Source organism: Pleurodeles waltl, chromosome 3_1, assembly GCF_031143425.1.
Source record: "Pleurodeles waltl isolate 20211129_DDA chromosome 3_1, aPleWal1.hap1.20221129, whole genome shotgun sequence".
Classification (NCBI taxonomy): Eukaryota; Metazoa; Chordata; class Amphibia; order Caudata; family Salamandridae; genus Pleurodeles; species Pleurodeles waltl.
Genome location: NC_090440.1, coordinates 1,965,044,565 through 1,965,068,773, shown reverse-complemented (window position 1 = coordinate 1,965,068,773; position 24,209 = coordinate 1,965,044,565). Strand labels below are relative to the sequence as shown.

Here is a 24,209-nt window from a genome sequence, read left to right as displayed (position 1 = left end):
ATCCAAGGAGTATAACTCATAATTACACTGCACTGGCAGGGTGTTACCACACATTAATGCCTGAAATACTTACAGGTAATATTAAACACCCCGAGTCATAGTTTTCCATGTCACAGTCCTTACAAGGATGAACACTTTTGAACACAGGATACAGATTTCACCTACATTTAGAAAATGACCAGTCCCTGCAACTATGGCTGACCACAACTGCTTCCTGTGTCATGAGCCAAGAGCGGTGGGTGGATGATAGCACATCTTGATCTTAAAGCTAGAAAAAAAGAAAATGGAACTCACACATTCTTCATAGGTAGAAGATTGTAATCGTCCTTACCCCTCATCACCCCTCCTTGACACCGAGGGAGGGAAAATTAGGACCTTCATGCAAAAGACTATGACTTGAAGTAATGAAGTTTACTTGTAAGTAATTTAGGCATTACCTACCTCGCCTGTCTTCCTCTTCCCAGTCCGTATAGTTCCTCTAGTGGTGCAACCCTGAGTTGAAGATGGAAAAGGAATGCCAGCTTTCAAATAAGCAATATAAATCGCATTCTTAATCCGTCCTTCAAGGTGGAAGAAGAAACAATTGATACAAGTTGGCCAACCCAAAAATAACAAACAAGGAGTCCACCTTATGGAAGGAAGCTATTCTCTCTCGGTAAATGGAAGGGGGCTTATGCAGATCAAGGTAATGTCACAAAAATTCCTGCTCTGAAGATGTAGAGGGAAAGACAACTGGGAAAAGCACACTGTGAGAAAGATAATGCTACCTTTGGTTAAAAAAAGGGGGTCAGGTCGTAATACCACCTTATTATCAAAGAACATAATGAAATGATCACAGAATAGGGGATCAATTCGCTGTCTGAACAAATTGCAGCCAGAAAAAAAACTTTAAAGTCAGAAACTTTCAAGAGATCGATGGCTCAAAAGGATCAGCTTGAAGAATGCTCAGAACAAGGAGCAGATTCCCAGAAGAAACTGAAAAGTTAAACATTGGTCTCTTCAAAAAGAAGCATTTCAGACACCTCTAAGGGATGTGATGGCCACACACTGACTATAAAGGTTAGAAACCTCAAGCCCCAAATGAAAGCCATCCCTAAGAAACTCCAAAATCGTCCCACCCTCGCATGATTGAGAGATATCCCTTTCAGAGCAAAACAAAAAGTTTTTCTATTGTCTGGCATATATTTTCAAGGTAATCCGCTTCTTGAAATTTTGGATGCATCTCACCACTTCAGAAGAACAACCTCTGTCTCTCAATGTTCAAACCTCTAGGGACATGTGCCAAAGAGATTCCTCCAACAGAAGAGGGATTCCTAGGGGGTAAAGGATGAATAGGGAAAGTCCATGACAAGTGCACAGACAACTGCTGAAAAAGAGGGAACCAGGGCCTGCAGCACCCAGCTGGAGCTATCAATAAAACGTCCAATCCCTGATTTTGTGAAGGGCCCTGCTGAGCAAAGGAAAAGGGGGAAGGCATTCCCTTGGACCACTGGATAATGAAAGCATTCACTGCACAAGTTTGAACACAAGCCTGAATAGAGAAGACATTGTTCAGAAGAGAGCCCTGGGTTGTGACACATCCAGCCATGTTAGAAGGCAAAAACCTATCGTAAATAAGGACGGGAACACCTGGCTAAACATGTCCACAGACTGATTCTCTATTCCCTGAAAATACACTGCTGCAAGACAAAAACATGTTCCTTGTCCAGGACTTTATGAATTCCACCTAATGGACCAGACTGGGAACACTGGAACTACCCAAGTGATTCACATATAATCTTGTGACCTGATTGTCTGTCCAGATCTGCACTGCATATCCCAAGAGACAGGATATAAAGGATAATAGGGCATTTTAAATGGCAGCTCGCTCCTTCCACCCGGAAGACGTTACTTGTGTTATGATTGATCAGTGACCCTGCACTGAGTAATTCCCTCAATGTGACCCACACCCACTGAGGCTGCCATCTGTGGTCACAACCAAAGGAAGAAGGGAGGACAAAGGAATTTGCTTGGCCATATGGGAAATAATAAGCCACCATTACTGCTTCATCAGTAATGTCAGTGAGATGTGAACCAGCGTTGTGAAGTCCTTCGACTTCAAATCCCAAAGTAACCGGAGGTAGTTCACCAGAGAATAAAAGTGGAGTTGCGTCCAAAGAACCATTATTAGAGTAGCCACCATGTGACCCTGGACGCTCAGTCAATGTTTCATCAGGTATTCCTGACGCAGGAGAAGGGATCTAAGATTTCACATCAATTTGTCTTGTCTGGTCTGAGGACAGAAGACATAGCCCAAGTCCATTCTGACCAAAGCTCCTACAAAGAGTAGATTTTACCCTTTAAACAGGTTAGTTTGTTCAAAAGCAATCCATGCTTCTTCAGTCTTGTAGACAATACAAATTATTTCCCAACTTTAGGAAAAGAAGAACCAAAGATTAACCAGTATCTGAGTGAGGTAAAACTGGTATTTTTGAGCATGTTAATTACTGGTCAGCATTGCAAGAACTTTCCTGAATACTCTCAGAGTTGAGGCCAGAGCAACTGAAAGTACTCAGCATTGTAGATGATGACCCAAAGCAAAACACCTTAGGTACTTTTGGAAAGGATATAACTGTGATCACAAATATTTATCAAAATCAGGGCAGCAAGCTTTGTGTTGGGGTTTAGCAATCGAACAACACTATCCATAATCCAGGAACATGTGGTTTTACGAATGACTGCCTCTTTGATAATTTCTGGTGATATGAGGGTTAGTAATTCACATGATGGGCCTCTGCACACATAAGTCAACATGTGAGTAGTAAATGTGGGAGAGAGGAGGGTGAGTGCCTGGAAAATGACGAATTCTTACTCATAAATGGGATTGTCTAGGATAATTTAAGGATGGATAGGTCCTACAACACAAATACCCACAGTAGTAAATAAACTTCAGTTTAGTCTTGGCGTAAGCAACACAGCTAGCCAATCGACTATATAACTACCCAGAGTTCTGTCTATCTATCTATCTATCTATCTATCTATCTATCTATCTATCTATCTATCTATCTATCTATCTATCTATCTATCTATCTATCTATCTGTCTATGTACAGTGCACCCTTCCTCAGATGTCTGTTTTTCTAGCACAGTTTTAAGGCATTTAGGCATGGGATTAGCACAGTGCCATCGACACAGAGCTAAAAAGACACAACACCTTTTGCCATTTTTGCAGCAAAGTCTTTAAGCACAGGATTAGCACAGTGCTAACCAGGCTGAGATAACAAATAACAAAATATCTTTTCCACTCTAGGCACAGTATTACTGCTTTGGATTGGTATAACACCAGCCTGGAATAAATAGAACAACTTCTGACAAATGTTCACTCCAGTTAGAGCTCATCAGAGAGGTACAGCTTTGTCCAGACATAAGGGAGCACCCAGGCCAATACTCTTTCAGGCTTAAAGGGCTGAATAAATTATACAAAACAAGAAGAGAGGAAAACTGGGTAGTTCCCAAGCTTAGGCAAAATGCAGCTCCTTTATATGGAGCATCCTACAAGACCAGCAACATTCTGAATCTGTTCAGCTCAAATATCTACTTTTCTAGTATTGTTTTTAAACACAGGATTAGCACAGTGCCATCCACGCCAAGTTAGAATAGGACAATGTCTTTTGCCATTTTATAGAAAAGTATTTAAGCACAGGATTAGTACAATGCCATCCACAATGAGCTGAAAAACGATAAAAGCCTTTACCATTCCATCCACAGTATTTCAGTTGTGGATTGGTAAAATACAATCCAAGCCAACTTGGAATGAATTGAAGCATCCCTATGGAAACCTGGGGCTAACTATACAGTATGCAAATATACATATATTCACTTAAAAGACCAAACGTTACAGGGCCGATATAGTTAGGCTCACATTTTAAATGTAAAAAAAAACATTGAAACTCAGCTGTTATAGTTATAGTTGTCTCAAGTAGCTATAACTTGTGCCCTAAGGTAATTATAACCGGTAATTGGTTTTATTAATGAAAAGTAATTTTAGTTGCTATACGTTAATCCAACCACCGCGGCCAAGCCCTGTGGACAACCCCCTATAACCACCCAATCTTGCACTGCGCACAATCTTTGGCTGCGCGCGGTGGGGTTAGGTCCAAATGGCACCATCCCCTGGCAGATTTTGGCTTCGGGGACCCCATCCCCTGGGGCCCACTATGAATATATCTTTTTATTGGGGGGAGAGAGGCTGAGTGGCACCCCTCCCTAGGCCGATCTTGTCCCCGGTGACCCCATCCCCCAACCTTCTAAATTTATTTTTTTGGGGGGGGCACATGGCCGCCCTCCCTTACAGATTTTGGTCCCAGGGACCCCATCCCTCAGGGTCTGACGTCAATATATTTTGTTTGTGGGGGAGGGGGTTGCGTGGGCCCCCTCCCGAGGCCGATCTCAATCCTAGGGACCCCACCACCCAGGGCCCAGCCTAAACATTATTTTTGGGAAGGGAAGGAGGCTGCCCGGCCCGCCATCCCTGGGTCGATCTCAGCTCCGGGGACTGGCATAATTTTTTTGTTGGGGAAGGGGGACCGCGCAACCCCCCTCCCCAGGCAGATCCCAGTCCCAGGAAGCCCACCCCCAGAGCCCGGCCATGTCACTTGGGTGCCCCCTATGGCACCTAGTCAAAATCGTCGGGGACTGCGGGTGGAGCCTGAAGGACCCCACGGTACCACCAAGCTCCCTGTCTCCTGCGGTAGCCAGCATTGCTGTCTCAAAGAGGGAGCTGCTAAGCATGCAGCTCCCTCTCTGTGAGAGCAATAGTTTCCTGTATCTTTGCAGGCAGGGAAACAGAGGAAACATCTCTTTCAGCAAGTGAGAAATGTTTGACAACTGGAGTGTTTGCTCTGACCTGTGGGGAGCTCTCAAAGCTTATGCCAAGTCAGAGCAAACTGCTATGTGTCAGGGGTGGGAACCCCAGGACATAGCAGGAGCCGGCCCTGGGGCGTGACAGTCCCCAGGGACATCTATGGCTCCACGAGGGGGAACGCACGGCCCCCCTCCATCATTACATTTAGCCCCAGGGAGGTGGTGGTCCCAGGGCTAGGGTCCGCAAAGGACCCCCTATCTTCTTTAAATTCAGCCCCGGGGAGGTGGATCCCGGGGCTGCGGGGGAGCTGAGTGTTATCTCCGCATTTAAATCTATCTGTGGCCCCAGGGAGGTGATGGTCCCCGGAACTGCGGGGGGTTGGGCGTCTCCCTGCATTTCATTCTCTCTTTGGCCCCAGGGAGGTGGGGTTCCCCGGGGCTGTGGGGAGGCCAGGTGGCCCCCACATTTAATTCTATCTTTGGTCCCAGGGAGGTGGCAGTCCCCGGGGCTGTGTGGGGGCTGGGCAGCGATCACATATTATTCAAAGTTAGCCCCAGGGAAGTGGTGGTCGCCGGGGCAAATAAAAGCATTTTTCTCTAGGGAGGTGGTGGTCCCCATGCGTCCCCCTCCTTATCGTTAACATGCACATGGACCTGGCCCACTCATGGTGCATTATAAAAAGAAGCGCAGGAGCCCGTGCTTGTTTTTTTAAAACATTTTTGCAGCAGCTATATGACCCCGTTGCAAATGTGCAGCAAAATATTTTTTTTAATATGCTTTTCTGCCCTGGGGTGGTCCCTCTGGGACCCCATCACTAGAGATAAGGGGCCCGGGTGTCCCTACCCTGGCCTCATTTCTCATTTTTTATTTTTTTCTGGGACTCGGCTTTAGCCAAGTGCCAAGATAGCTGCCAACACTTCCTTGTTGAAGTGTTGCCAGCCATTCAGATTTCAGCACAAGATTGGGAGGGTTTGCGGATCTTTCACATTCCTATATGTAAAAATTTGTTTTTTCTTTAATTCCTCAAAAACTAATAAACAGATTCACACAAAAAAACAAAAAAGGCGCTTTCTGGACCATGAGCTACCTTTCTGCGAAATGTGGTGTAATTCCATCCAGTCGTTTGGACGATATTCCTGTTCAAAATCCCTTTTGAAAAATGCATGGGAAAAAAGCGTTTTGGGACCCTCTTTTTATAGGCCCATGCTTGACAGATCACCTCGAAACCTTCCAGATAAACGCTGTAGTGAGCATCCAAAATTTGTGGAAACTGTTGTGAAGATTCTTCAAATGATGCTAAAGTTATTAGCAAAACAAAAAACACAAAAAAATATGCACATCGATACATATATTAAGAATGAGAATAGCACAGTGTTATCCATGCCGTACTGTAAAATGACAAAAATCTTTTACCATTCCATGCACTGTGCTATTCCTATGCTTAAAAACTTTACTAGAAAAACGTAAATTTGTGGTGAGCAGATTTAGAGTGTTGCTGGTCTTGATGGGTGCTCTGTAGAGAAGCTGCTCTCCATCAAAACTTGAGAACTACCCAAATTTTTAAAAAAATGACATGGACAGCTCAGGAGAGGGCACCCAATTATATAAAAAAAAGATTGAGGTGGCAAAGCCCCCCATTGCATATTCACTGCTCCCTCTCAGGGGCGCTCCGTAATGCTCTGCCCGGGCTTTATTTTTATATAGTCTAGTTGTCCTAATGCCCAATGGAGGGGCAGGAGCACCCCAACAATTCACAAAAGTGTATGCTGGAATATGGTTATTGATAAATTATTGTGGCTACTTTTTGACTACACTAACAGGTCTGCTTTATGTAGGTTGAATTTCTGATCCCTTGTTAAAACCAATAGGCCAGCCTTTTATATTCTCATGTTCTGACCCTTTGACAAAGCCAGTAGGTGTGCCTTACTTAAAAGGATATCTCTTTATAATATTACTTGACTTTAAGAAAAGAAAACTCAGAAATTAACTCAATTAACCAAAGGTTGATGTGACGCCACAGTTAGGTCTGGTAATACTATGTCACTTTACTTTAAGAAAAACTCAGAATTTCACTGTAAAAAACAAAAGTTAAAGTTCAGTCACAATGTCAGTTAAAACCTAACGTATTAAACTTAAAAAAACAAAACATTTAACTTCATGAGTTATAGTTTATTAAAATTGCTATAACTTGGGCCCTCACCATGCATGGCTTCTGATGTCTGATAGTACATCAATCATGGTATGTTGTATGATATCATTGATAACATCATTGATAACATCTGAAATGACATCATTGATGAGAACATTGTGCATGGCGAGGAGTGAGTAATAGTTACTTCAATTAAGTATAATAGGTGAATTTCAATGTTTGTTTGAGTTTAAAACATTATGGGCCTGATTACAACTTTGGAGGAGGGTGTTAATCCGTCCCAAATGTGACAGATATCCCGCCCACCGTATTACGAGTTCCATATGATATAATGGACTCATAATACGGCGGGTGGGATATCCGTTACATTTAGGATGGATTACCACGCTCCGCCAAAGTTTTATCAGGCCTATGTTTTCACATGCATTTTTACCTAACGATAATGTCACTTTAACCTTTTGTTTTTTCAGTGAATTTCTGAGTTTTTTAATGAATGTAATATAGGATATTATTACCAGTTTTCCTGGCCTAACTATAAAAAAATATAAATCCATATATGTATGTATAAATACACAAAGGATTTAACACCTAGAGAAAAACACAGTGGTGGTAACATATTCTTTTTGTGTTTCATAGTAGTGTGAGCAGGCCTTTTCCCACTTATGTAATGTTCAGTGCTGTGTACTTAACTCATTCCTTGCCTGCATGGAATGTCTGTAGTGCCGGACAGTGCGTGATACTTGAGTGTGAATGCTGGGATTATATGTTCATGTGTATGGTACATACCATAGAGGCCATGGGGTTCCACTTTAGAAACACAGAGTCTGGAGAGTCTAGGAGAGGTGCTGACTGCAACCCCAAGTCAAGAGACGTTTTCTGACATTCCTGAGGGCCTCTGGTAGGAATATTAGCTGAAATTAGGGGAACAGAGATCCTCTCTGCACATCAAAGGTCTCTTTGATTCCAGAAAGAGTTACTGGTCAGTGGGGCATGGGTGCATTGTCAGAGGGAGACTGACAAAGTTTGCATTGTAAACGAGGGAAACTTGATAGAGAGGAAGGCTTGGCTCTTTGAACCTTCATAACCTATATTCCAGTGTAGGTTGACACCCATTTGTGATCCCTGGTTACTCCTGTGACCTGTGTTCTAGATCAGTTAGAACAGGAGGCACTTCTCTTGGGCAAACTTTCCCTTTGACAAGAAGCAGAAAAAAGGTGAGAACCCTTCAAAGGAGCTGGCAGCCACAGCCTGAATATCAAAGGATAAGACACTAGGGGGTATTGACGCAGACCCCTAACTTCTTTGTGTTTCAAGGCCGTTGCCTCCGCACATCCCCATTTTAGTGTAGCTGCGCACCAGTGCATTATACTGGGTAGATCAAGAGCTTTCCAATGCATAGCTATGAGCCTGCGGGCTATTAGTACTGGCTGGTCAATAAACTTATTTTCAGGTTTAGCAACTGTTGATGTACTAATGAGACCAAGCACAGAGTTCTCCATTGAGTGCAAAGCAGTGCAGCCAGTTATCCCCTTAATAATCCATAGCCACTGGACATGCCCAGAACATGTGTGTCATGCCTGCCCCTCTTTGTTGAAACCTTGGGCAAGTCGATGAAGAGCCAAACATTTGAGAGAGAGAAGCTGGCGTGAGGTAGGCTCCGTGTAGGATGTTATGTTGGATATATCGAATTTCGCTTTACGCAATACTCTCCTGTTGTTTTCTTCTATTTATTGCTAGTGAGTTTCCTGCCCAGATCCCTCTCCCATTCTCTGCGAGTTGCCGCCATAGGATCTTGCACGGCATGTGCAAACACCAGGGCAAACCAGATTGTGATTCCATGCCCACTGTGAATAGTATGTGTATTAGAGGGTGTTGATCCAGTTCTGTGTCTGTTATACCCCTGGGCATGTGCCAGGAAGAGTCCTGAGGGAGGTCCACATTCTTCCTGCAGCAGTTCATAGGAATGGACTGGAACAAGCTGTCCAGAAATAAAGCTCCTAGTGTGTCCACGCCAGGCTCCATTTAGGCATTTATCCCCACCTCCTCCAGCATATTATAGACTGTGGAGATCAACCTCAGCGGAATTTCAGGTGAGTAAAGTAGCATGTTCGGTACAATTTTCTGACTATGGTTATAACTTTCTATTGCTATCTGGAATAATCTGTTCGCCCCTTGTGGTGATTGCGTCTGTGGTAAGAAAGCACACTGTGCTTCTGTCCGTGCCTGTGCAGGGATGATGTTACCCAATTCCTCAGTGTAGGGCCCACCAGCCAGTGTGTCGGCTTCTGAAATTGTGCTGCTAAGTAGTAGTACTCAAAGTTAGGGGCGCCCAATCTACCTTTTGTAATGGGCAGTTATAATTTGTTAAGTGCCACCCAGCCACTCTTATTCCAAAGGAAGGACCGCAAGGTTGGGGGTAAGGTACGGAAAATGGATCTTGGTATTTGTATGAGCAGATTTTGGAAAAAATAGAAAAGTTGCGGTGAGGGAGTACTACCATTTTAGACAAAGATACTCTGCCTTGCACCATGAGGGGCATGTGCTCCAGAAGGCCATCTGGGGTTTCAGTGATGATACGTCCCTTGTGAAGTTGCTATCTAATAGATCTTTTGTGTCATGGTAAAAATTAATGCCCAGGTATTGAAATGTTAGGGGCGCCTATTGCAGGTGTTGACCATTGTGGGACCTGGCCCTTTTTGCAGGGTCATCCCTAAACTTTTTGCTTCCTTCCTCCTATTCGTTCTGACCAGTTTTTTGTTGGCTTTAGGACTCTGGGCACTTTACCAGTGCTAACTAGTGCTAAAGTGCATATGCTCTCTGTGCACATTTTATTGGTGATTGATTTATCACTAATTGGCATATTTGATTTATTAGTAAGTCCCTAGTAAAGTGCACTAGGGGTGCCAGGGCCTGTAAAGCAAATGCTACTATTGGGCTTGCAGTACTGATTGTGCCACCCACATGAGTAGCCCTGTAAACATGTCCCAGACCTGCCATTGCAGTATCTGTGTGTGCAGTCTTGCACTGCCAATTCGACCTGGCAAGTGTACCCACTTGCCAGGCCCAAACGTTCCCTTTTTATACATGTAAGACACCCCTAAGGTAGGCCCTAGGTAGCCCTATGGGCAGGGTGCAGTGTATGTTAAAGGTGGGACATGTACTGATGTGTTTTACATGGACTAACAGTGAAATACTGCCAAATGTGTTTTTCACTGTTGCAAGGCCTATCTCTTTCACAAGTGAACATGGAGGCCGCCTTTAAATATTTTTAAAGTGCATATTCCCTTTGAGAGCAGATAGAAAAATGGGGTTTGGTGTCTCTGAACTCACAATTTAAAAATACATCTTTTGGTAAAGGTTGTTTATAAATTGTTAGTTTGAAAATGCCACTTTTAGAAAGTAGGCATTTTCTTGCTTTAACCATTCTGTGGCTCTGCCTGTTTGTGGATTCCCTGTCTGGGTCAGAATGACAGTTGGGCTGTTTGTGAATCCTCTCTAAACAGTGAGACAAAGGGAGCTGAGGTGTATCCTGCATATCCTGATAGGCCATTTGAGATAGAGTAGTAGTAGGAGTAGTCACTTACACCTGAATGGGCTCTGCCTGCCCTCACACAATGCAGTCTCCAACCCCCTGGCGTGTGTCAGGGGCCTGGCATGGACAAGGCAGGATCCTGTAAACAACAGAGACTTTCCTTTGAAGTTTGCCTACTTCAAAGGCAGAAAGGGGAGTAAGTAGTGGACCCAAAGCCCCAGATTTTTAGATTACTTCTGGAATCAAGAGGAACCTCTGCCAAGGAGAAGAGCTGAAGAGCTGGAGGAGGAGTACTGCCCATTTGCCTGTGACTGTGCTTTGCTGGGTTGGCCTGTTGTTGCTGCTTCTGTCTGAGAGAGGACAAAGACTGGACCTTGTTGTGCATTCCTACTTGAGAAGAATCTCCAAGCGCTTGAACTGAGCTTGCCTCCTGTTTTGAAGTCTCAGGCCCATCAAAGGCCTCGTTTGCCCACACCTGGACTCTCTGCTGGAAATCCTGCCCTGCCAAGTGGTGCTCTGTCCAGTCTCTGGGCCCTTGAGAGGTGAAGCTGGCAAAACAAGGACTGAAATCCAAGCACAGAACACCGAGCGGGGAAATTTTCGACGCACCACCTGCAGTACGGCTGAAAAACAACGCGCCACACGCTTCGCGGCTGAAATCAATGCTCCACCTGGATCACAGCTGGGAAATCGACGCATCATGGCTGGAGAAACTATGCAACACCTGCTTGCAGCTGCTGATAATAACGCAAACCCCACTTAGCACGGAATTCCAACACCATGCAACCCGCTGTCACATGCATTATCGCTGGGCATTAAAGTAATCGTGAACCTGCGCGGATCCGACGTTTCCTGTCCGAAATCGACACATCGCTCTCTTGTGAGGGAGAAAAACGATGCATCACCTACCCAACCGGAGAAGAAATGATGCTCGGCCTCACTTGCGAGTAAGGAATCGACGCATCAATGACTTTTCTGATGCACGCTCGCCCCTGCGGTTTTATTCTTGACCCAAACCAGGTACTTTGTGTAAAATCAACGTTTCCATTGTTTTCTATGGAGTAAGACTTATTCTTTTGAAAATTAATATCTTGACTTGTGTATGTTGGATTTTTGTAATTTTGGCCTTGTTTGATTTAGATAAATATTGCCTATTTTTCTAAACTGGTGTGGTGTCCATTTTGAAATGTTTTCACTGTATTACTGTGTGTGTTGGTACAAATACTTTACACATTGCCTCTGAGATAAGCCTGACTGCTTGTCCCAAGCTACCAAGGGGGTGACCAGGGTTTGTCTTAGGAGTGTAACTCCCTTTTCCCTGACTAGAGTGAGGGTCCCTGCTTGGATGGAGTGCCAACTGACTGCCAACCAGAGACCCCATTTCTAACAACAATCTCTAAGAGAGACCTGTGGAGGGCAATGGGGCTGTAGGGGGAATAAACAGGACTTTGCCAGTGTATTTCCAGGCCAGATGCAGCAATTCCATTTGGGTGCACTGCGATTTCAGATGTCTTGGATGGAAAACAGAACATCTTCTGCATATAAGAAGACTTTGTGGGTGTCCTCTAAAAGCGAGATACCTCAGTCACCCCCAGTTGGTGCAGTTTATGAGCTAGGGGTTCCATAGCTAGAGTGAAGCGCAGAGGGGAAAGTGGACATCCTTGGTCGTGGCCAGGTATTCCTCTCCCATTGCCAGTAGGTGGGTAACTGGGTCACATAGGATCCTATCCAGTCAGGCATGTAAATCGTGCATGGGCGAGTGATATGAAAAATCAAACATTTCTGGCCCAAGGGTATAGGGATCTTCAACAGTCTAAAAGTGGCCAATATTAGAGCCACTGGGAGAAAAGTGTCACAGCTCACAGGACTGGAGAGCCAGAGAGTGGGGGGTGTGAGCGATCCAGTTGCAGGTCAAGTACACAGTTAAGTCACACCCCAAACCCATGGAATGTGGGCCTGGTGTGATAATAGTGTGGAGAGCTGGGAGAAGAAGGATGGTTGTGCTGTGTTGGGGGCGTATATGCTACCTAGTAAAACTGCCTTGCCGTCTAGAAGTCCCTTTATGAACACATATCTACCCTCTGGGTTGATATCTGCACTTAAGAGGTGAAAGGGGACCCCTGGGAGTATCCAGATTAAGGCTCCACATGCAAAATCCAAATACATGGTGCAGTAGCATTGACCACCCCACCTTCTTTGTAAATGGATCTTCTCTCCTTTCATTACAATGTGTTTCCTGTAAAAGAGCTATCTGTGCCCCCTCCTACGTAGGTATTGCTGTACTGCATTTCATTTCTTGGTGGTGCCCATACGACAAACATTCCACGTGACAATCTTAAATCTAGTCATCAGTTTGGTACAGTTATGTGGCATCTCTTTGAGGGCTCCTGCCTCACCAGAGAGAAAATATCATGAGCTTTAGTTTCTCTGTCAGACCTGGAAGGATATACATTAGTACATCACATGGGTTAACTGCTTGTACAACTTGAACCCCCAGCTCCCAACTATTGGCAACCTCAAAACCTGAATCCGCCCAAACAAATGAAAATGCAACCCATAGATGGGGTACTCCTAAGCTGGCCTTCATGGGCACAAGTAGCATCTAGGAGTCAAACAATGAGGGGGGTGCCCAGACCTGTTAAAGATGAATCCTGCTGTAATAAAACAGGTTACGGTGAAGGTGCAAGCAACGTATTGGAGAACCCATGTTTTTCTAAATGTTCACACTCAACTGACTTTCCCATAACCCCCCACCCATAACCACAGGGAGAGACAATCTGATTTGTAGCCATTATGAACTCTTCAAGGAGGGCATCACAGAAGGTCATCCGCTGTTTGAGGCATTACTGTGGATAGTAGTTGCAAAGCAGCACTGTCATCAGAGTGAGTGGAAATAGTTTCAATCATGTCACTGTCTAAAACAGGGTCTGATGGTGAGCATCTATCCACCCAGAGGGAAGCCCCAGTGGTCAGGGCCTGTGCCTGCTCTTCTTTGGCCTGCTCTTGTGTAGGCCCCCCTTTTACAGTGAGGTTTTGACGAGGGTGACTAGGCTTCATAGCAATACTGTTCAACCCAGGCATTGGTCAGTTCCATGAAAAAAAAATCTTTTCACTGGGAAAAGAAGCAAATAACGTAGATCCGCCTGTTGGAGTTTGTGCTTTACTCCGAGAAAGGAGGCCCTGCGGCAGTGCATTGATATGGTGTGGTCCAGGAAAAGGTATGCCTTGGCGTTATCATGATAAAGTGGTGGTGCTGCCCTGGCTGCTCGCAGGAGAATTTCCTTGTCTCTATAATTCAGGATGTGGGCTGTCTCGGGGGTAATCCCGGTGGAGGGCAATGGGCTGGTATTCTGTGGGCACGTTTCATGAATTAAAGAATGGATAATTGATCTGGTGCTACCTTCTGCAGTAACCACTGTTCAAAGTATGATGTAGGGTCAGTACCCTCTGCCCACTCTAGAAAGCCCACAATACGGAGCTTATTACAGCGCGTTGGCCCCTCAGAATCATCGGCTCTAGCTTCTAGTTTGTAGACTTTTATAGTGAGAGAGCACACCTGTCCATCCATGTCCTGGAAAGTTGGGCAGAGGTCCGTGACCTCTTTTTCCACTTGTGTGATTCTACCCATCATCTTCTGTTGGTCAGCCTGCAGGAGTCCCTGTTCACTTGCCACTATGTCTACTTTGGAACTGAGATCTTGTTTGGTGGTTGCAATAGTTTCAAGTATTTGGGCCAATTCAGCACCTGTGGTAGACGTTCATGTCGATGCAGAATGCCAGGGTGTACTCATTGTGACAAATGGGGTGGTATCACAGGTTGGTTTCTGTGGTGGAGGCCCTGGTCTGCCCTTGCATCCCATTCTCGGAAGGCCAGCAGGTGTTCATTGTCTACTGAGCGAAGCTCTGTGCAAGCAGAGAAATGGCGTCCTGTGTCCAGAGACCTACTGATTTTGTGGGTGTGTACTTAGCGAGGTAGTTTGTGTTGAGCCTGTACTGATTGTTTGAGTGGCCCAAGGGGTGCAGGCAGGCACCCATCAACTATTGATATTTGCCCAGGGATGTGTTGGTCTGTTATTAGGAGGCCAGGTGTGTCCCACTGTTCTTTGCGGCATAGCCACTGAGGTTCCATGGAGGGCAGAAGCACCGCTGTGTTGTGGGACCCCCCTCACCCCTACCGCAGTGTGACAAGGGGTGCACGAGCAGTCCCAGAATTACTTTAAGTCATGGCCTGTATTCTATGCAGGCGTGGGGGACATTTTCCCACCTTTCCCCCGTAAGTCTTTCAATTATGGCCGCAAATCTAGCATGCTTGCTTTTCCCACAAAATGCCCTGTGGTGTAACTAGTGTTTCATGCCTCTTCACAGAACAAAGTTTGTTCCATGTGCACGACTTTTTGCCGGGGGGGGAGGGAGAGAACAGATGAAGCCCTTATAGTGCAATGCCTTGTTGCAGTGTGTCGATAGATGGGGGGGAGGGTCACCTCTTCCATGGGGCCCCTATGTTCCCAATGTCAGATGGGCAGGGGGGTACCACTCTCACCTGGAAGCAGACATTGTGTGCCTCTTTGCCCCGCACAAGGTCCCCCCACCTCTGCTTTGCAAGTGCACTTACCGGTGGGTTAAGGCTGCTGTCTCCTTGGGCCCGCCCTTAGGACCCGGGTTACCCTGTCTGTTTCAGCCCGGCTGGGCCGATAATAATAGCACTGAGGCCGGGGCTGCTTTCCAGCCAGTGGGTCAGTAGTAGTCATCTGGCCTGTGCCTTGGGGCCACTGGCCCCAATCACCCCTGCAGTCACATCCCTGCGGTCTCCAGGCTATAGGCCCTAGAAAGGCAACCCAGAGCAAGGCAGCTGTTATTCAATGTGGGAGACCGCTGTCTCAGCCCAGGCGGGGACTCCCTCTTCACATTGTGCACCGGGCGTGATCTGCCTCAAGGCTTCTGGAGCAGGGATGGCGACCAGTTTCAAGATCGTGGGTGCTCGGACCGAACGAATCCAAAGCTCACCCGCCAACTTGCCCAGCTGGCCATGCCTACTGGAACTGACTCTTATGGTGATACATAGACTTTGTTGAATAGAGTCTAGCATAGGCTGCATCTGGGAGACTCTCTAGCACAGCGTGGGGAACAACAAACCCCTTTAGATGTGGCAGAAGGACTCTCTTAGTGTTGATTCTGTGCTGTGTGCAATCACATTAAAATGCTTTTATCATACAAGCAATTATTTGACTAAACAATCAGCTTATTGCTGTTACTGTTGAAGTTTGAGTCTTATGCCTGCGTATGCCTGACAGCTAACACCTTCCTAAGAGTCCTTGGACTTCTCAACCCGTGCTACCACTAAGAGTAAAGTACTGAAGAGGTACTTGGCCCTGCTGCTCACAGCTCATAATAAGCTAGGCCCCAGGAACATCAGGAATAAAAGGTCTCAGCCCCCACGGTTGCGCCCAGTAACTTCTGATTGCTGGGTTGTCCCCTGAAAGGGGTTCAGAGCAGGATTCATTTAGATGAACTATATCTGTATATATGTAACTCTGAAGTTGATATCTTGAATAACTGTTACAGACGAGGCCCTCCTGTAGGCCATCGTGGTATAGACAACTACTTTTTCCTTCTTTGCATGGACTGTGAGAAAGGAAAGGACAGTTAAAGTACAGGCATGTAGAATCTTCTGAAACCTACATTATTTTAATTGCAGGTTAATCATGAATTGACAAGGAACGAGGCAGGGTAAAACAAATGACAAGGAAACAGGTGGTGGTGGTGGTGGTGGCAACAGCCGTGATTATACACTGGTGTATACTATTAGATATAATATTAGATATCCTTACTGTACCTGCTGAAGAGCCTCTAGATTCAGCTCTGCATGCACGATAATGTCTTCCTTGCTGATCATGATGGCGCACTTCACGGCTTGACAGATATCAGTGTTGCAGGGCTGAGATTAAAACACAGGCAGGTTACCAACTGAACTGCATATATGGCACTCAGCACTCAAACTGCATTTATCTGCCACAGGAGGAGATCTGTTCTACAGTAGCAGCGAACTTAAGTCTCGACAAGGAAAATATTTCCCCACGTTGGATAATACGTCCCCCTACACCCTTTGTATATATGAGGGTGTTTCCCAGCTAACTGGCTCACTTACTCCAGTACTTTTAGCACTAACTTAAATGCCAAGCTGGGTGTGAAATCCCACTGGGAATAAAACCAGTGTGACTTTCTGGGTGGTAACATTTCCAAAATTCCCCTCACCCTCTCCTGGAACCACCCATGTTCCCACCCCTGACCCCAAATTTATGGGGTGCAATATGTGCCATAACAGTAGATTGCAGTAGTGAGGTCTGCCTGAAGTAGACACAAATATTGCCGATCCCGATTTTATGGACAAACTTTCAAACGTCAGTTGCATATATATCCCCATAAACTATCAATAAGAGTCCTAACATTGCCAGTTTTTCAAGGAAAAACCTACATTCATTGAAGATGGCTGCTTTAGTTTCCTGTGGAGACACTTACACAGCCAAAAATTAAAGCCGCACATATAACACTCCATATATTGTGTACTTTGGCAGACACTGCCATAGCATTATGGTCCATATTTATACTTGGTTTGCGCTGAATTAGTGTCATTTTATTTTACGCTAATTCAGCGCAAACCTAACTCCATATTTATACTTTGGCGCTAGAGTTAATGTTGTTTTCTGGACATGAACAACTACCTTGCGTCAATGAGATGCAAGGTAGCCGTTCCCATTCAGAAAAGGACGATATGGCCTTTGCGACATATTTATCACCCCATGCTAAAATCCAGCATGGGGGATGGGGGCCTTAATTAATGGTGCTAGGCTTGCTTAGCACCATTATTTAATGCCTTGGTATGGGCAGGCGTAAGGGGACCTGTAGGCATATTTCCATGGTCAGAAGCCACAGCCCCAGGGACACCCCACCCACACCAGAAGGACACCTAAGGATGGGGGACCCATCCCAGGTAAGTACATATATTTTTTTTATCCAACACCGCTATGGGGCCCTGACTTGGGGCCACCTGCACGGTGCTGTCCCCAATGGCCATGCCCAGTGGACACTGGTCCCCTGGGCATGGCCATTGGGATAGTGGGCATGGCTCCTGTCTTTACTAAGATAGGAGCCATGTCGATGGGGGTTGTGTGCCAGAAAATGGTGCTTCACTGCTCAGAGGCAATGTTTCTGTCTCTGAACAGTTTAGCGCCACAGGCCCCGGATTCCCCTACGCCGCCCCAGCCCTGTTAGTGTCCTTTCCAAGCACGCTGACAGGGCATTAGCGCTGGCTAGCACCATTCCATAAATATGGAACCCCGCCGGCGTCTTAGAATGGCAATAGCCGGCCTTATACTAACGCAGTTTTGAGTGAAAAAGTATAAATCTGCCCCTATATTTTTGTGATACTCATACGTCTATAAGTTGGACACTGGCCTTGTGCATGAAGTCACACCTAATTTGGCAACTTAGTGGAAAGAGTCATGTCCCAGCAGCCTCTATGTATTAGCCCTAAGCCACAGAATGAACAGGGCTGCATACAATCTTGAACCAAGTGCTGCAGAGCACACTACAGACGTTAATAAGAAGTTTCAGATCCTGACTCTTGTAGTCCCACTAGCGGTGAGTCATAATCCCATTAACTAAGCCATCACAAACATGTTACACTTTTACATACCTGCAGATCAGTTAGATACATAGAGTGCTTTATGAATCCCTCCCTTTAGTGTCAGAGCTGCCCTGGAGAATTTTCTCAGGTTTGCTAAGATCGTCTAGATCACAGTTGTCTCATAACACCAATGGTCTGATTGCAAGTGCCGTTTTATTTGCTATCCCTACATAAACAGATGTTGTTCACACTCAATGTTAAATGTAAGCATGGCAAACGTCCCGGAATAAAATGCAGGAAAAAGTCCTTGCATTTACAAAGACATGCAGATTTTGATGAAGTTAGCACTAAAATCCGCATGTTGTTCCCCGTTAAAGGTAAAATGCTTGGAATTGGTGTTATGTATTTCTCCTGAAACATTACAAACCCAGGGTGTCAGATTTTAGTGGGTGCGTTCAATACCACCTGCCCCACAAAGGCACTTGTAATCTGACTCTAAATTGAATAATCCAGCAGTGTACCCAAAGAGTAGAACTAAATTCATCCAAGTTGAAACCTGTGCCCGAGGAGACCTAGCTCAACAAAACAATGTTTCATATGGGCAAAAGGTATTTCACCAAATCAGATTTTTCTTTATATCAAAGTTTGATTTGGCATATCAAGCCTATTTTTGCAAGGCCTTCTTCAATAGCAGCAGAACGAAGCAGCCAATTCTGGAAGCTTCCCAGGTGACACAACCACTCTCATACTGCACACAAATGCAAATGTTAATCGCCTTTTGAAAGTATTTAAGACCAATATAGTGACACATTGTCTGCAGTTAGGTGTCAAAGGCTTCCATAAACGTCATTGTGTTTAAAGCAGTAGGCCCTTCTTTTGGATCCCAGATACATTTAAGGTTAGATGGCACTGCTGGGGTAACACTTCTTTGCCTGCCCTAACATTGAAACAAAGGGACCAAGAATGGCGACTTGCCTTAGTGACATTCTATGCTGAGAACGTGTGGGGCTACTATGGAGTTTTCATAGAAATACATTGGTCTCCATGAGAGTCTGGCCCTCCACTGAGAGTTACTTGAGAACCGTGCCCTCCTCACTATATCTAATAATGTACCTTTCAGTGGCTTTCACCAAATAAGGTATTGTGGTTTCATGCTTCGAACTCTTCTGAGGTCCACCGAAAACGTATCCCCTTTGGCAAATCTGATCCTTCCAAAACGTCGACTCCCTACAAATCGTCTTGCCTCTAAAATAAATATTTATAATTACTCTACGTTGTTTCCAACCCCTTAGTTTCAACCCTGGGCGAGCACACAGCTCAAAATAACCAATTTGTCCAGTCAAGTTTAGATTTATGCTCATGGGTCTGTTTGTTGAACCACTAAACAATTCTCACCAGAAGCAACAAGTTGCTCTCTCCAGCAGTTTCTCAACGATCTTGTTTTGCCTAGAGATGGAAGGATTTTTGTTCCAAAGCAGGAACTCAATCATTAAGACACTGCTTCAATGTAGGTGGTTACAGGTTTGGTGCAAACATTTGAGGTCAGCTAGCTTCTGTTCAGGTAATTTAATTTTCTAATTTGAACTCTGACACCACTAACGTTTGAGCAACAACTTGATTAAATAAACATTAATACGATATAGATTATCCACGTCATATTTTCAAAGTTTCCTAGTCCAAGTTCCACATCCCCTCAGGCCGGACATACAACGAAAATAAAATACGTATTTTCTTTGTGATAAAGCACTACATCAGCTAAAAGTCCAATGCACCCTGTTAGCTGAGGTATGCATTGACAAACTAAATAAAATAAAGGGATTCTGGAGTTTTTCCAGGCCTTCGCCACAGCTTTTGTACTGAAGGATTGGAGGCTGAGCATGATAGAACAGAATATACAGTTGGGTGTGTATTAACCGACTCCACTAAGACATCTGAAAAGCAAAATGTGGGGTTCACCATAATGCTCTACAGGGCTGATGCTAGGCAGCGAACTGGGCTGGGGATAGATTTTAACCCAACCTCGCCCAGAAGAATAACTCAACAAGGTCTCTCTGAGGCAGACCCCAGGGGCAGCTACGTGTACAGGGTCGCAAACGAAAGCACTGCCCCTCTAGTAGAAGAAGCCATTTTGAATCTCGGCCCTGTGTCCTTACAAAATGACACCTGTCTTACATCTACACTCTGCACATGGATCTGCTATACCTTAGAACACAACATATACACTGGGGGAAATGAGGATCCCCTGTTTTGGGGTCTGCATCATCAAAGACGATCATTGGGTGCGTCTCTAAAGAGGGACATTAAAAGGCCAACCCCAGCCTGACCTCTGCACTACTGAATGTACTGCCACCAGCTGTCAGTCTACCACCACAGGAAGGGGTATACACTTGGGGCCTCATTTACAAGGCCTGTGGCACAGGCAGTGCAGCAAGCGCCTTGCTATGCCACCCTTGCAGCACTGGGAAAGGGCAGATATGCGCTGTATCTACAAGATATGGTGAATTTCTGTCCTTTCCCCCTGCACTGGTGCACAAATTGCTGGCATGCGCCAATGCAGGCACCGTTGCACCATGGTGCAAGGATGCTTGCAACGTGGGGATAATTGTTTTTGTGCAGGAAGGGGCGCCTTGCTGCACAAAAACAGTCACAATAGGTGTTTTCCTCTTTCTATGTGTGCTGCAGAATGCAGCACACATAGAAAGAGGAAAAACAGGGAACAATAAAAATATTTCTCCCCTTTGCGTCACTCGTACGCCACCCCTGAGGAAGCATAGGAATCTGACGCATTCCCAGACTTATAATCTGGGAATGCATCAGATTCCTTCAGGTTCCATGGGTGTTGTGTGGAAACACCCCAAGCAACACCCATGGAATGCCCCTTTCTCGCAGTGTTATGCGTGAAAGGGGTCTATATGTACCAGGCCATGAGAAGTCACGCAAATGGCTTTGCGTGACTTTGTAAATATTTGCTGGCACGTTGCGCCACCAGAGCCTCAAACAAATGACGCTCTGGCGGCGCAGTGTGACGTTAGGTCCTTGTAAATGAGCCCCTGGGTGTGCTCCACTTCAAGAAGAGTTCAGCACTTTGCTGGGGAGCATACCATACATGTTGAGCTAGCCCTCCGATGGTCTCCAGGAAAGATGTGAAAATGGTTCAGCAGGCCACAGCTTTTGGCAGGAGCTGTAACTTCCCTATTTATCTGCCTCCTAGTCCTTACCTTTTATTTTTCATTTTCTCGACACGCTGATTAGTTCTGGAATGTGTTTATAGTGAATGTTATTCCTAGTGAACCACATATAAGGGATATCTAAGTTGTGCCTGGAGTTTAAAGAACGTTCTTATATCTACTTTGTTTCAATAACATGGAGCCAGGTGGACTGATATAGCTGTTTTCTATACTTTTTAGGGGTGAGCGCAAAGCGCTCCGTCCCCTGATGTAATCTCTCATTGGGCTTCTAACTACGCCCATGTCACGTCAGCCCCTTACATTGGTTTGTGGGCTTGCCTTTTGAAATCCGCTTACTTTCATTTGTGAAAGGCATGGATATGTTATGCCTTTTCTGGTGTTTAGCCCTCCTCGAGCACACTGACCAACTACTGGAAACATCGAGGATCCATGTTTTCAGTTTGGTTTCTATTTAGCAGTGTGCGATCTTCTGTTTTTTTCTTCCATTTAATGTGGCAAGAAAAGTCCGGTTAGGAGTTTACAATGCTAATAGCTTCAACTCGGCGAAATGCGAGTCCTGTTGCTTTGCAAACGCTTGTTGATATTTCTCTCGCAGAAGGACTTATTATTAGTAAAGATAAAAATGCCTGTTGCGTGATGGTGAGCTTGGGGCATACGACCCTGTACATCCAGGGACAGTCAAATCATACAAATTCTGTGCCTGCTTCGGCTCACCAGCTTTAAAATGGATCCAGCCACAATGTCTTGAACCCCAGGTGTACCCCAGAAGCCGTTTCCACCACCTATCTAAGAACACGAGCTTACTGTCTAATGAAAACAATGGTTTACTTTATCCTGTAACAAAGTGGTATTATGTATCTCTCATGTTTTGGAAACTTTACCATACAAATAAATGCGGAACATAAATAATGGCATTTTGTGTGCCCTGTGCTTTTGGGGTTCGGTAATGTTTAGTACATGTGTTGATCCTGCACCATCCAGTGACATGTTGTAAGACGTGTAGTGCTAGCACAGGCTTACAGCTGTCCTTATGTCAAGCATATTGCCTTGGGAAAGGATCCGTACTCAGTTTGTGATGCTTAGTGTACTAACATTCATTTTTGTGAACTGATTTACGTTTTGAATGCCATCGTCAATCATGGACGTCATTTAGGGGTCAGATGTGACCCCTGGCTTGCCCTTTGCTAGCCCTGGCACTGACTTAGCGACCCCTGGCCTCAGAGGTGTCAAAGTTAGTGCCAGGAATACAGTGGAAGGAAGTTGAGGCCCCACTCGCTTTGTTTTCTGTCAATTTTTGTATTACCCCAATAGTGAATAAAATATATATCATTCACTAGTAGTTCAACAAAAATGGTGTACAATTAGCTGGAATATGGCCTTCCATTGCAACTGGGGTAAGTAAAAATGCTTTTAAATGTATGTTGTGTGCCTGCTTGTGGGTGAGAGTGCGCTTACATGAGAGAGTGCATTTAAGTGAGAATTTGTGGGTATGCCTAAGTATGTGTCTGAGTGAAAGTGGAGGTCAAAGGGTGTGTGATGTCACTTCAGCTACCCCTGGCATTTCGGTGAATTGACATCCATGTCTTCAATGTAAGATTTGTGCATTAAAATGACGTGTAAACTGCTCTTACCGATAGATCATTACTTTTGTCTGAACGTGAAATGGTTTCATCGGTCATGTTGCACTGCGTAGAAGTCTGGAACATGTAAAGAAAAAACAATGTGAGCGTCTGGCTAACAGTGACTGTCCCCACATCTTGTAAAGGGATTTTACAAAGGTACTGCTGAAAAGGGACTTCATGGGAGTTTGGGATTAAAATATACTTTACAATATTAAGAATATCATCCTAATTCCCACCATAAATGATACTACTACAACTACTACTACTACTACTACTACTACTACTACTAATAATAATAATAATAATAATAACAGTAATATTACCAATACTAATAAAAATAACATAACATTATGTAAAAGTTTTCTTTTCCATTTTAGCAACCAATTGTTGATTTTGATAGCGATCTCGGGGCACTCTCCTCATGAGAATGAGAATGCCATCATGTAACTAAACTCCAAGTTCCCCAGACAAGAACCAGACATCACACAGGTAATGGTTTGGACAGGCAAAATCCATGAGAAATAATACCAATAATGATAATAATAATATTATTATTATTATTAATAATAATAATAATAATAACACTAATATCCTTATTTGTCAATCAACTGTACTGACGTGGCAGTGCATTCTTGTTGGAATCCACAATGGAAGTTTCCCATGGTAAGACAGCAGACCAACTGCAGGTAGAGCTGCACCTACATAAAGATTATTAGGAGGAAAATGACAAAAGCGATGCAAACGCAGCACAAAGTGTAGTGTTGATATTTAACTTTGAAAGTAAATCATGATTTGCGTTAGAAAGGCGCTTAAAGTAAAGCAAAGTTGTGCTATGGACTACTTTGCTCTACTTTGCGTCAAGTGGTCTTCCAATGGGGTGGTGCATGAGCGGTCACATGAAACCATCCATGGGTTTTGACGCAAAAAATAGCACCATATCTTAGTCGATACAGCACTGTTTTTCTTGGTCCCTTTTACACAATGCTACAAAGCAACCTTGGTTGGTGGCTTGCGTTGCACCAAAAGTTAGTAAATTTGGCCTTGAGTGTTTCTGTAGGCATTTTAAAAACTAGATGGGCCAACATTAGTATGCATCACCATTAAAGCGCATTTGAATCAGGTTAAATTTACACTTTAAGGTTGGATGACATAAGATGACCAAAAGAGTTGGTTAATGCATATTCATATCCTGAAAACATATACATGATAACTATTTTACTTGCCATGATAATGGCAGCCACCAAGATGCCTTC

At 44.7% G+C, this 24,209-nt stretch overlaps 1 protein-coding gene across 2 annotated transcripts in view; it reads right to left on the bottom strand.

Moving 5' to 3' along the window:
* The window catches only part of ITGAE (integrin subunit alpha E), an 874,109-nt gene that overhangs the window by 21,017 nt on the left and 828,883 nt on the right, over positions 1-24,209 (bottom strand). For both annotated transcript variants that reach the window (XM_069226334.1, XM_069226335.1), the window contains exons 28-29: positions 22,966-23,031; positions 16,356-16,457 (exon numbers count right to left, since the gene is read on the bottom strand). In XM_069226334.1, the coding sequence (XP_069082435.1) occupies positions 16,356-16,457; positions 22,966-23,031 (168 nt within the window). The remainder of the gene's footprint in view (positions 1-16,355; positions 16,458-22,965; positions 23,032-24,209) is intronic.